Below are 13,619 nucleotides of genomic sequence, written 5' to 3'. Positions count from 1 at the left end.
CTGAGTTTGGGTTTCTTAAGGTGTTTTTCCTCTGTGACTCTGTGTAGTTACTGTTTACAGATTTCAAGTCATCAACATACAGGTGAAACATCAAGTTGAACTAAAGTTGTGCTGTTTGGCTGAGCACGTCTTCCTTCTATAGATGCCAACCTTGCTTTTCTTTTTTTTGGGGGGGGGTCTGGTCATGGGGCCTGAACTCTGGGCCTGGGCACTGTCTCTCAGCTCTTCAGCTCAAGGCTAGCGCTCTACCACTTGAGCCACAGCGCCACTTCCGGCTTTTTTCTTTTTGCTTATGTGGTGCTGAAGAATCAAACCCAGGGCCTCATGCATGCAAGGCAAGCGCTCTACCACTGAGCCACCTTCCCAGCCCCAGCTGTCAACCTTTCAACAGTATCCACCAAATGCCAAATCCTTATTTGTCCTAGAAACACCTTTATTCTTCAAGCCTGGCCTGACTTCAGAATGTCTGCATAAACTAACCTCTGATCTTGGTCCTATTACATATATGTCTCTAAACTTCAGGTCTGGAGTGTATGTTTTAAGTCAACTGCATTCAATGAGAATCTGATCTTGAAGTTAAGCACACTGTCATCACTAATGGGATGTCTTCACTGTCCTATGGCATTTCTTCACTGGGCCACACAATTCCTCCAATGTTAACAAACAGCCTTTAAGTCAACACTGGGAACATAATTTTCAACTTTTAGCAATTGGTCAAAAATACTTAAAAGGTAAATTATCCATAACCACCTATATTTTTTTAGCAAGCAAAACTTATTATTCAAGATGCTTTCTTTTTTACCAAATTTAATTTCCCATTATATCCCCTGATATTTATGTATTTTTTATACAATGAATCCTAACCCTCACTCTCCACTAAGGATGATGGGCTGTCATGGTCACTACAACTTAGCTGATAGTCACCCAGGACACACTAGTCAGCCAGTTGTTTCTAGATGTTATACATGTGATAACGGTTCTTCTATGTTGTCTGCTTTAATATTTTTACCATCTTCCCTGAGGAACTGGCAGTTTTTAAATACACCTATTGTTGTGAATACAATATACAACTCTAGAATTTCCCCAACATTTCAGTCATGAAAGTGGTATTAAGGGTCTATGAGAATATGAGAATGCAGTACAACGTTAGAGTTAGAAACAGACTAAATGACTGCAGTTGTTAGGTGAATTTGCATCCGTTTAGGTCTCTGATGCTACGTGTTCACTGGCATCCATAGGGTGGGTGATGGGTCACCCCAAAGACTTCAGAGGTGCTCTGACGTCATCAATGACCCTCTTTTTACTCCTTTATGTGTGTATAAAATAGTTTTATAAACTCTAACAGGATTGTAGCACCAGGAAAACTTTTCATTAATTAACTGTATAACTCACAAGTATTAAAGGAAGAAAAGTCAATTACTCAACACTGACATTTTATTTTCTGAAGTTTATCATTTTTACAAAACAAAACAAAACAAAAAGCAAGTATCAAAAACAGCAGAGTTTATAGAATTTCTGCACCAGTTCACACATACATCAGTGATTTCAAAACTGGTATCCAATGTAAATACTAAACACAGGCTGATTCCCTCTTGGTCATATGCATTCAGGTGGTTTTGGAGTTACTTTATAATAATAATAATTTTTTGTAAGCACCGGTCATTTCTTGAGAACCGATTTGGTTTTCCAATAAAGTAAACAATTTTTTGCTGAATGGCATTTTCTTAAGAAAAACACTGAGCTGAAACACATAATGTGTATTTGTTTGGATCTGAACCAAATCTTCTGAGATCTCAATTACCCTGAAGAACACTGAGGGATTTATGGGCATATTAAATGGCAGATTAAATACTTGTGTATACCTCACAATGTTTAAGGCAGCTACTATATTTTTACATAAAATAGTATTTTACTCAGAGAGGCTGCCCAGAGTTTTAAATATGTCCCTTCTGGTTTGGAGTAGTTTCCAAACAGAACCATATTATCAGAACACAAAAGTTTGATGTGTGTGCTAAACATGCTCTGATCTTTTATAGATACATTTGTGTAGAGCAAGACTCCTTGCTCTGGACCCTGGGTGACCACAAAAAAGTTGAGAAGTCATGATAACTGGATGCTAAAAGGCATCAGCATACTTAAGCTCAGCAGAATCTGAAGGCTAGCAGAAGTCAAGTTGGAGATTGGTAGTGGTGTTCATTCACCACTTCTTCCAGAAATAGATTTTGCTTAAATAGGAAGCATGGTCCAGTTTTCCAATGTTAAAAGCTGCCAGTCTCATTTTTTTTTAAAATAAAAATCATTTCTTGATTAGCAATGAGTTAGGAAACTGGCTTCAAAGTCTGATCAGATCTCTCAGTATTAGTTAAAAATAATATAATAGGAAATCAAGTCACTAGGGTTAAAATTGCACAATTAAACTTATATGTAAATCATACAGATTGGTATACACATCATTGAAATGATTATGAGGGGACAAAACACTCCTGATGAACAGTTTCCTCTATTTTATCCCAATTTTCATCGAAGGAAAACTGATATGTAATTTTCTTTACAGATATGAAAAAAGGAAGCAAGAAGGCAAAGCTGAGAGAAACAGATGCTGCCCACGGGGCAGTGATGGCATTTGGTTGTTTTGGTCTTTGTACCAGCAACTCCCACTCTCACGGCCGAGATCCAGTTCCAGCTGGACTACACGGTTTTCCTGGCAGTCAAGACACGAACGATGGACCCAACTCCTCCTGCAGCAAGTGCCTATAACAAACCAAAGCCAAGGTTCACACACTCGTAAAGGGTTAAGTCTCATACTAAGCATCACATTCTTCAGCTCTAGACTGAATTCATTCAATCTTCCTATATACCTACTATGCGCCACACACTGCCTTTAGCACTTGACATACAACAATAAACGAATTTTCCAGTGCCCTGGCCCTCAGGAATTTCCATTCTATTCAGATACTAGTTTGTAAAAGTAGTTGTAATTACTAGTTAGTAATTATTCCTAAAAAATTAGTCTGCAGTATAATGCTGTTGCCTAAAATAGGTGTTCAAGTGCAAATTTAAGACATTTTGCATCTCTCATTCTTACCAGTTAGGAAGAAATTCAAATTGGGATCATCTACTGCAACTTTCACTTAAATTAGTCATGTTATTTTCCTACCAAGGTAAGAAGATACTATTAAGAGCAGGAACTTGGTAATTTTAACTCTCACTTGAAAAACTAAAAGACACAACCAAGTATCAGAAACTAGAAGCGCTGGTTTATTTCTGTCCAAAAAAAAATCTTGCTAAGTACCTCTGTATTGGGTAATATGCTGGAACTGGGGGTATGAAAGTGAAGAAGCACACCACATACCATCTTCTGGTGTGGAGATAGTCATAAATACCTAACTTTTTAAAATAAAAATGGATGAATGGTAAGTTATGCTTGGGGTGCTACAAGGGGGTATAACCCAGCCTGCAGCATAAAGCAGTGTTTCTGGCAGGGCTTCCAGGAGAAAAATGGCATGTTAAATGGAAGAGGTATCAGATGAACACTGGAAAAGCACCAGCAAACCTAAGGAAATGTGAAAAGGCAGGGTACACTCAGGGCAAAGGCTGGCACCTCTGTGGCTGAAGGGCAGCATGACATGGAAAATGAAATTAGACTTGAAAACTTGCTTTGTTTTGCAAATGACTGGTAAGGGCACAACTGGATTTTAAAGAGATCATTCTGGTGACTGAGTGGAGAAGATTTGAAGATGGCAAAACAGGCAGGTGGGAAATAAGTTAGGTAACTATAGCTGCACACTGGAGTTGCTGGGAACCAGGCATTAGCAATGCACTGAGTGGATGGATTTGAGAAGTACTTAGGAGGTAAGATTGGCAAGTGCTGGTGGCTGTATGAAGAAGCTATAAAGACTTACCACATGGATAATAGTAAGTTTTTTCTTCTTTGTGCTAATCCTACAGCTTGAACTCAAGGGCAGAGTATTGTCTCTGAGCTTTTTGTTGTTGTTGGTTGTGGAGCTAGAACTCAGAGCCTGGACACTGTCTCTAAGCCTCTTTGTGCTCTACCACTTGAGCCACAATGCCAAGTCTGGTTTTTGAGTGGTTTATCGGGGATAAGAATCTCACAAGGACTTCTCTACCTGGGCTGGCTTTGAACCACAATCCTCAGATTTCAGCCTCATTAGTAGCTAGGACTTTAGGCATGAGCCACCAGTGCCCAGCTTCTGAACTTTTTTTTTAAAAATGGTTCAGTACTTACTTGGGTTAGTTTTCCTGAACTTTTTTGCTCTAATGCTCTACCGCTTGACCACAGTTCCACAAGTTTTGGTGATTAATTTGAGAAAAAGTCTCACAGCCAAGTGGCAGTGGCTCACACCTGTAATCCTAGCTACTCCAAGATCTGAGGATTGGTATGATGCCAGACTGGGCATCCAACAACTACCTTGCTCAAATGATAGAGTGTAGCTTTGAGCAAAAAAAGCCCAGGGCCTGAGTCCAAGCACCAGAACTGGTACATATACAAAAAAATGTCTCATGGACTTTCCTGCCTGGGCTAGCTTTGATTTGAACTATGATTCTCAGATCTCAGCCTCTTGAATAGCTAAAATTATGAATGTGAGCCACTGATGCATGGCTCTGTTATTTTTGTGAGTAAATGAATGATCAAGTCTTTAGAAGAATGTTTAGGACACAGTTCTCAATGTCCACTATGATCCTAAGGTGATACTGAACTGGTTTGTTTTATTTATATGCTGCTGGGAATTGAACCCAGCCTTACGAATGAAATGCCCTGCCACTGAGTTACTTGGGTTTTAAAGCTCATTCTTCATCTGTAAACTGAAGATGATAAAAACAGTTATATACCTTGTAGGGTTCTTAGTGGACTAAATGAATGTAAGCCAACAGCACAGTGCCAGGCAAACAGTAAGGGTTCTATGATCAAGATGACCATGTAAGAGCCTGAAGGGTAAAAGGGGAACTATTTGTAATTACGATGGAGCTACAGGCAGAGATGGGGACTATACTGGGAAAATTGTTAGGAACGGCTACACTATCCATTCATAGATCTTTCTGATGGTATATGAAGAAAAAAATACCTTTGCTGGGGCTCAACAGCAAATTTTACTGCCTGTGACTATTTTGTATGTGTGTTGCCGTTCAGACTTAAACCAATCATTTCTAAAAATCCTCTTGAGAATTATCTTTTTCTCTTCAAATAAAGTACCAAGTGATTTTTTTTTCCTTCTTTTTGTTGGTTGTGGAGCTTGAACTGGGAGCTGTCCCTGAGCTCTTCAGCTCAAGGTGAGTGTTCTACCACTTGAGCCTCAGTGCCACTTCTGGGGAGACAAGTCTTACAGACTTTCCTGCCCAGGCTGGCTTTGAACTGTGATCCTCAGATCTCAGCCTACTGAGTAGCTAGGAGTACAGGTGTGGACCACTGGTACCCTGGCCTATAAAGTGTTTCTTTTTTTTTTTTTTTTTTTGTCGGTCGTGGGGCTTGAACTCTGGGCCTGGGCGTTGTCCCTCAGCTCTTCAGCTCAAGGCGAGCACTCTACCACTTGAGCTACAGCGCCACTTCCGGTTTTCTGGTGGTTTATTGGAGATAGGAGTCTCACGGTCTCTCCTGCCCGGGCTGGCTTTGAACCGCGATCCTCAGATCTCAGCCTCCTGAGTAGCTAGGATTACAGGCGTGAGCCACCAGCGCCCGGCTTATAAAGTGTTTCTTAACACTGTCTTCTCTCAGAAAATTTGGGGACAAGATTTTATCATAATAAAAGTGGTCTGGGAAGTGGCACTGTGGCTCAAGTAGCAGAGTGTTGGCGCTGAGCGGCAGAGCTCAGGGACAGCAGCTAGGCCCAAAGTTTAAGCCCCATGACTGACCAAAAAAAAAAAAAAAAGTGGTCTATTTTATTCCATGTGATGATTATGATTTTTTATAATTCAACTAAGATTTTGAAATGTTCATTTTAAATTCTGTTTTCCTTTTGGATTTACAGAATTTTTAAACAGCTAATGTTAAGGGTTTTTTTTTGTCGTTACAGAGGGGTTACCATTTCATAAGTCAGGTAATGAGTACATTTCTTTTTGGACAATATCACCTGGTTGTGAGATTTTAAGAATGTTACAGAAAATATTCCTTGTCTGTTGGCTTGATTTAAGTTTTTTTGTTTTGTTTTGTTTTTTGGTTGGTCATGGGGCTTGAACTCTGGGCTTGGGCCCTGTCCCTGCACTCTTCAGCTCAAGGCAAGCACTCTACCGCTTGAGCCACAGTGCCACTTCCGGTTTTCTAGTGGTTTACTGGAGATAAGCGTTTCATGGACTTTCCTGCCCAGGCTGGCTTTGACCCGCAATCCTCAGATCTCAGCCTCCCTTGTAGCTAGGATTACAGGCGTGAGCCACTGGCACCCGGCTCAAGTTTTTTTCTTTTTGGTTGGTCATGGGGCTTGAACTAGGAAGCCTGGGCCCTGTGCTTGAGCTCTTATTGTTCAAGGATAGTTCATTTTGAGCCACAGCTTCACTTGTTTTCTTGTGAGTTTTATTGAGTAGTTAATTGTAGACAAGAGCCTCACAGGGACTTTTCTGCCTAGGCTGGATTCAAACTACAATCCTCAGACCTCAGCCTCCTAAGTAGCTAGAATTACAGGTGTGAGCCATCGGTGCCCAGCTTTAATTTTTTTTTTTTATATTTTTTTAACCAGTGCAAGAGTGGGGTATGAAAGATTATCTCACCAACTCATTACTCATGAATTAAAAAATCTTTTTCTCCTGTAAAAATGGATGAAGTAGTGGCATTTGTTTACACTGAAAAATAAAATTCATGAAACTGAAACAAAGAAGCATTTAAGAATTTTGGGGGCTGGAGTTTGGCTCAAGTGGCAGAGTCCCTGCCAGAGCAAGCACAAAGCTCAAAGTTCAAAACCTTGTACTTTATGTAACTGTAACCCCTCTGTACATCATCATTATATTAACAATAAACAAACAACACTAATATTAAAAAAAAGAAAAATCTAGAAAAAGAGATTTTTCTTGTTATGTTTTAAAAAAATTGTGGCAAAATGTGCTATTTTATTAGAATTAATCTTAGTCACAATGTTGAATAACTACCATAATCTATTACCAAAACTTTTCTTCATCCACACACAAATCCTGTCTCCATTATACAATCACTTCCTATTCCTTCCTTTTCTCAGTCTTTGCTAACACCTCCAGTGACTTTCTCTGAATTGACTTTCCCTTTGAATTGGCCAGTTTCTACATTATTTTATCTAAGTGGGATATAAAATACTGTCCTTGTCCCTGGCTTACTTCACCTGGCATGTTCTCCATGCTCATCCATGAGTGGAAGCACATACTAGACCTTCAATGTGCCACATTTTATTTGCAGCGTATGTTGTTTCATTTTTTGATCACTGTAAAGAAATGATCATTTTCAGCACTTTTCTTTTGCCTAGTTTTCACTTTATCCAAAATCCATAATAACGTATGTGCCAAATACATGTGAATTAAGTACTGCAAATCAGAATCTTTAGGACCAAGGCTAGAAAGTAAGTTTTGCAATATTAAGATGTGCAATCCAGTGTTGTTATTTAAGTAAGACATTGCTGTTGTCTATTATTCCATTCCATTAAAGAACAATAAGACAGACTTACAGTTAGTAACATACCTTTTCATGCCACTGTAATAACATAGCACTGCTATTGTCAGATGGGCTCTCAAAGCCTTTATAAATATACTTCATGAGGAGATCCACACCATTCTTGTCCAGAGATTGAACGGCCTTTTCAATATCATTAGCTTTAAAGGAGATGAGCACCTTCAAGACAATGCTGCCTGCCCGATCCTGGAATAAATACAAAACCACAAATTTAAGACAATATGTGTGCGAGTGGCTGTAATTTCAGAAAGACCATGATGAGATGACATTTGAGCAGAGACCTGAATGCTACTAAAGAAGGAATCTAGGGGAAATGGGAAGTGGTTCAGACAGAAGAAAACAAGTGTGGTAGTGAGGGTCTAGTGTGCTCCAAAGACCACGGTGGCTAAGACCAGAGCAGGAGAGGAAGTCAGAGTTGTGGGAAATAGATCATGTAAGGCCTGCAGGTCACTGTAAGGACTCCAGTTGGCTTTCACTTTGAGAGAAATGAGAAGACGGGAGGGTTTGAAGAGCATAAAATAACAAGCCCATTTTGATGTCTATGTTGAGAATAAGCTATGGGGCAGGGCAAGGGCAGGAAGACCAAGTAGGAAGGAACTGCAACACAGGTTAGTTTGGCAGCAGAACATGTACTCAGACTCTTGACATGACTGAAGGCAGAGCTGAGAGGCTGTACTGACAGAGCAATGTGGTCATTTCACAATTTATGAAAACATCTCATTTTTTGCTTCTTAGTTTGAAAAGAAATCCTGACAAGGAAGGAAAATAATTTGTAGTTCTACTGGGAATTATTTCTTTCAGAAATAATTTCTTAAAAAACTTCATGCTGGGTGCTGGTGGCTCATGCCTATAATCCTAGTTACTCAAGAGGAGGAGATCTGAGGATCATGGTTCAAAGCAGGAATGCCCATGCCCATGAGACTCTTATCTCCAACTAATCACCAGAAAATCAGAAGTGGTGCTATGGCTCAAGTGGCAGAGTGCTAGCTTTGAGTTGAAAAGCTCAGGGGACAGTACCCAGGCCCAGACTTCAAGACTCACTACCAAAAACACAAACAAAAAATCAAACTTATCCTGGGCTTGAACACAGGGCCTGGGAGCTGTCTTTGAGCAATTTTAGCTCGAGGCCTGTGTGTGTGTGCTGTCTTTGAGCAATTTCAGTTTGAGGCTAGTGTGTGTGTGCTGTCTTTGAGCAATTTCAGCTTCAGGCCAGTGTGTGTGTGTGTGTGTGCACGTGCGCTATCTTTGAGCAATTTCAGCTCCAGGCCAGTGTTCTATCACTTGACTCATAGCTGTGTGTGTGTGTGTGTGTGTGTGTGTGTGTGTGTGTGTGTGTGTGTGTGTGTGTGTGTGTGTGTGTGTGTGTGTGTGTGTGTGTGTGTGTGTGTGTGTGTGTGTGTGTGTGTGTGTTTAAATGGAGATAAGAGTCTCACAGACTTGTGTGTGTGTGTGTGTGTGTGTTTAAATGGAGAAAGAGTCTCACAGACTTTCTGTCCTGGGCTGACTTTTAAGCACGATCCTCAGATCTCAGTCTCCTGAGTTATGACTGATTATAGGTGTGTGCCACAGGTGCCCAGCTTATTTTAGAATTTTAAGAAAACAATTTGAGTTTAAAAATTTTAATCTACAGACATGAGACACAGTGATGTTCACTTGTAACGACTGTTTTTCTTTGGTAAAAACCTGCTCCAAAAGTGAACCTACTTTCTTACCCTAAAAGCCAAGTGAAAAGAACACTTAATTGACTCCAACAATTTCTTTTTCCTTCTCTTCACTACAAAGTGTACCCTGAGCATTCTCACTGGTCAGGATGTTACAGAATCATTCTACCACCTGTTGTTATCTTCAGTTTAAAGACTATGCAATTACCCAATTTAGAAAAATAACTTTGCATCCACAGTTATAACCTCCCACCCACAAGCTGTGATAAAAACCACCCACATAAAAGCAGAAGGTGGTTCACTGATGTTCCTAACTACTTTTAAAAACCAAAGATATTTTTCTCCTTATAAATTTTTTTTTACTTAATTATTATGGCATTCACATAATACTTGCCACCATTCTATTAAGGAGATTTCTGAGGCTCTGGGATGTATAAACAGGTATAGACAGTGGCTGAGGCTTTAGGCTTCATTAAAAAAAAACAAGTAATTAAGGAAATAGGACCTCAGTAATCAGTGAGGAACTGCTGCAGGGAATGTATGTGCATTGCACAACTTTTCTGGAAGGCAATTGGGCAATAACTTATGTATGTAAAGCCTTTTTTGAAAGGAAATAGTCATTTTTCTAAGATTATTCATTTTAATACCTGCAGATAGCAAGAAAAAAAAGTCAATCCACATATATCACAAAAGATCAGTTATATGTTATCTAAAGCATTTTGGTGTATAGCTGTTAAAACAGCATGTAAATAAACCTATAGCTAAGGAAAGAAATTTGTGTGCATTGCTACATAGTCCATTCTATATAGTAAAAAACAAAACTTTGTAACATTCTACTGTTAAAACAGATATTGTTACCTAGGTTGTGGTATGATCACCTTTTTATTTCCTCATATTTCTTTGCTTTCTATAATGAACATTTAACATTTGCATAATTAAGCAGAGAATCTGCTTGTTCTGATAACAAGTTTTTCTAATTCTTCAGGACTTTGCTTACAGCCTGAGTATACTCCCCTAAAAACCCCAAACTGACTTCTCCAATTTTTAAGTTTGTCTCCTATGCAACACTCTTTGTTAATTCTTATTTGTTTTAGTGCCAGAACTGGGGCTTGAATTCAGAGTTCAAGAGTGGTGCACTACCACTTGAACTATGCCTCCACTTCTGGCTTTCTGGTGAATGAATGGAGGTAAGAGTCTCATGGACTTTCCTGCCTGGCCGGCTTGGAACCATGATCCTCAGATTTCAGCTTCATGAGTACCTAGGAATACAGGCTTGAGCAACTGGTGCTTGGCTTTCTATGTTAATTTTCACATAGCTGGCTGGGTAATGTATACTTTTAATTCTGGCTATTTGGGAGTCTAAAGCAGAAGGACTACAAGCTTGAGGCCAGATTGAGTAACCTGGCCAGACTCTGTTATAAAATTGGGGCGGGGGGGGGGGGGGGGGGGGGGGGGGGGGGGGGAGGGGGGGGGGAAGTTTGCTCAGTGGCAGAACACTTACCTAGCATATGTGAGCCCCTGGGTTTGATTGTTCTATGTCAAAGAGAGTAAATAGTTAAAATATTTGTTGTGTTTATGAAAATTGAGAGGAACAGCAGCAAAACAGCAGCAAAAGGCTCATGACTCACCTTCACTGCCTGACTCTTGGTGTTGATAGGGGGATTTTTCAGAGCTGCCTGGAGAGCAGCCATCATGTTTCCTGTGATAGAGGTTAAGGGGATAACAGAGGGCAGCCCCTAGGAAAACATTAGAAACCATTTGCAACCACATTTTAAAAGACTTTATGCATAAGAAAAATGATTTAATTCACTATGTTCAATATTAGAAACTCAATGTTTCCAATGTAAACCAGTGGTAAAATACTGAAACTAAGTAAATACATTTTTTGAAACAAGACTCTTTACCTTTGGCTCAATTACTGAATGAACACAGTGATAATCTTTCATTTTCCATTGAAATGTATATGCAAATGTTATCCAGACTGGTATTAAGAAAACACTAAAACATAAACCAGAATTATTAGACACTCAAATCAAACAGCTTTTCAACCAAAATGTCTTTTGGAGATTGTAACTGGGAAAATAAAAAGATCAAACCCATGTTAAAACTATTAATTTAAATGCTGATAGAAAATGCTGGCAGATTACAATCTGAATGACACTCATTAATTTCTCAATATTGAAAAAATCTACTATAGAAGATGTAATAACTTATATGATCCTTAGGTGGCAGACTACTTTTTCTGTCTTAGACATTCTCATATTTCATAGATGTTACTCAAACTGTTAGACCATACGTATTACACTGAATCTCTCTTTGAAAGCACCAGTGAGTTAAGCAAGCACAAAAAACAGAAGGCCAATCAGACAGTCAGAATGTACAGTCATTCCCCTAAAAGGAAACTACATGGAGTTTACTTGTTCCTCCATCTGTAGCAGCCAACCACACTGGGGCTGCTATCTCTCCTGGTTAGAACAAGGGTAAGAAGAGAAAATATGTATTTTAAGATGATCATTGGTATGGAAACAGCAGTAGCTGAAAGTAATCACAAATTGCCTAAATACATTAGTTTTATAACCATCATTCATTCAACCACAAAGAATGTTCACCATTTATCCCCTGAAGAAAAAGGTTTGAGAAAAAAATAACAGCTATAGTTAGTGATAAGCTGTTATTTTAAGGATGAATGGATTTCTAGAGCAGTATGCATCTTGTAAGATGGGTGGCACTTAAAAACTCAAAACTCCTTGATACGTGCTTAAATAATTGAAATAGTGACAACTGTTTTTAAAAGTTGTGGCAATCAAAGGAAAACCTACACAGTACATTAACAAATGTATACTGCTATCTTTAGGTGCTTTTATGACAAAGATATGGTTATGACTATACATTTTTTGCTCATATATTTTCCCATTACATTTAATAGGACTTAGATGAGCAAAGAACTTGTTCACCAAGGAGTAATAACTGTATAAAGATCTGGGTTCTCCAATTTTTTTTTTTTTAAATCTACAGTTTGAAGATCTGATGCAACTGCCAATCAAAGGTATGAATATTCAAATATGCAAACCCCAAACCAGGAACTGACAGCCATATTTTAACTAAGATGGGAACAAATTCGGGATCACAAAAAACGACCCTGCATTGCCCATATGACTCATCTTCTGTGTTATTCATTGGGGTTTACTTTTCCGGTTCTCCACATGCACTCCCCATTTTGAACCTATTGTCCTTTCCTTAGCAGGTAAAAGGCTCCAAGCTGCCTTATAGAGACTTTTAGTGCTCCGTATTCCTTCTCCTCGCCAGGTTAAACACATGGGACCAAATTCTGTCTTTCTGATTTTTGAGAATTAAAGAGCCCAGGGACTGGCAGGACCGAGGGGGGCCTCAACGTGCCAACCCCTCCACCTCCCCAGGCAAGAGCGACGGTGATTCCAACGCTACCGAGACCCAACACCAATCAAGGCAAGAGCACAATCACGCCGGAGAGCCGCCGCCCGCTCTCCGCGATCCGCGGCGGCCGGGGATATAACCTGCCCCTCCCGGACGCGGTCCTGGGAGAAACTTGACGGTCCCCGGCGGTGCCCGGCCAGCGCGGGCCTGCGCGGGCGGGCGGGCGGCGCGAGGGCGCGGCCCGCAGGCCCCGGGCCCCGGCGGCGCGCGCCGCGCGACCTGAGGAATCCGGGGGGCAGACCTGGGGGGGGCGGGGGGCCGCGACCCGCTGGAAACCGGAAGCCCCCGGCCTGACCGGAACCAGAAACCCAGGGAGCCGGGTGCCAGCCGCGCCACGGGGTAGACGCGGGTCCCGGGAGGGACAGGGCGGGAGCGGGACGGCCGCGCACGGTCAGGGAAGGATATTGTCTCAGGCAAGAGTCCACCTCGCCCTCGTCGGGCCCGGCCTGGCCGTCGCCCCCGTCTTCCTCGTCCACGAACTTGTTCTCGTCGTACTCATCCACGTCCACCTTCCGGAAGCGGGCCGACGACACCGTGTTCTTCGACATCCCTGATCCGCGCGGGCCGCACAGGCCTCCTCTCCGTTCTGCCCCGTTACCTCCGTGAGCCTAAACCCGCGGCACGAACCCGCAGCTAGAGGCGGCCGATCCACTTCCCTCTTCCGCTCTGGGGCGTCGCCCGCCAGCCGCGGCTTGGGCGGTTCTGGGCCTGCGCGTTAGATGCGCCGCTCCCTCCTCAGGTTAGCTCCGAGCTCCGGCCCCCGACACCGCCCCCGCGCTCCTCAGCGCGCGCCCGGGAGCGCGCGGGACGTGCTGCGCAGGCGCGGGCCCGCTGCAGGAAAGGGGCGGGGCCCGGCCGAGGAG

General features: G+C 41.6%; 1 protein-coding gene across 2 annotated transcripts; it reads right to left on the bottom strand.

The window, feature by feature from the left end:
• Positions 1–1,416: 1,416 nt before the first annotated feature.
• Positions 1,417–13,486, bottom strand: Arpc5 (actin related protein 2/3 complex subunit 5). 2 transcript variants are annotated; one of them, XM_070034283.1, is made up of 4 exons: positions 13,162–13,486; positions 10,932–11,004; positions 7,652–7,828; positions 1,417–2,751 (listed from the first exon to the last, which is right to left on the bottom strand). In XM_070034283.1, exons 1-4 carry the CDS (start codon positions 13,302–13,304, stop codon positions 2,689–2,691), a joined length of 456 nt encoding a protein of 151 aa, XP_069890384.1. In that variant the 5' UTR covers positions 13,305–13,486; the 3' UTR covers positions 1,417–2,688. The 2 variants fall into 2 exon arrangements, with proteins under 2 accessions (XP_069890384.1, XP_069890385.1); XM_070034284.1 differs by lacking the exon at positions 13,162–13,486 and adding an exon at positions 11,208–11,264 and having other exon boundaries at positions 10,932–11,039.
• Positions 13,487–13,619: the final 133 nt, after the last annotated feature.

Source organism: Dipodomys merriami, unplaced genomic scaffold, assembly GCF_024711535.1.
Source record: "Dipodomys merriami isolate MVZ:Mamm:240054 unplaced genomic scaffold, mDipMer1.0.p SCAF_24, whole genome shotgun sequence".
Classification (NCBI taxonomy): domain Eukaryota; kingdom Metazoa; phylum Chordata; class Mammalia; order Rodentia; family Heteromyidae; genus Dipodomys; species Dipodomys merriami.
The sequence above is the reverse complement of the archived record's forward strand: the minus strand, read 5'-3'. Positions and strand labels throughout refer to the sequence as shown.

Coding starts and splice junctions, on each gene's coding strand:
- Arpc5 (XM_070034283.1), bottom strand. CDS start 13,304: ATGTCGAAGAACACGGTGTCGTCGGCCCGCTTCCGGAAGGTGGACGTG. Junction 11,005..13,161: donor GTGGACTCTTGCCTGAGACA/ATATCCTTCCCT, acceptor AACCTCTATCAC/AGGAAACATGATGGCTGCTC. Junction 7,829..10,931: donor CCAAGAGTCAGGCAGTGAAG/GTGAGTCATGAG, acceptor TATTTATTCCAG/GATCGGGCAGGCAGCATTGT.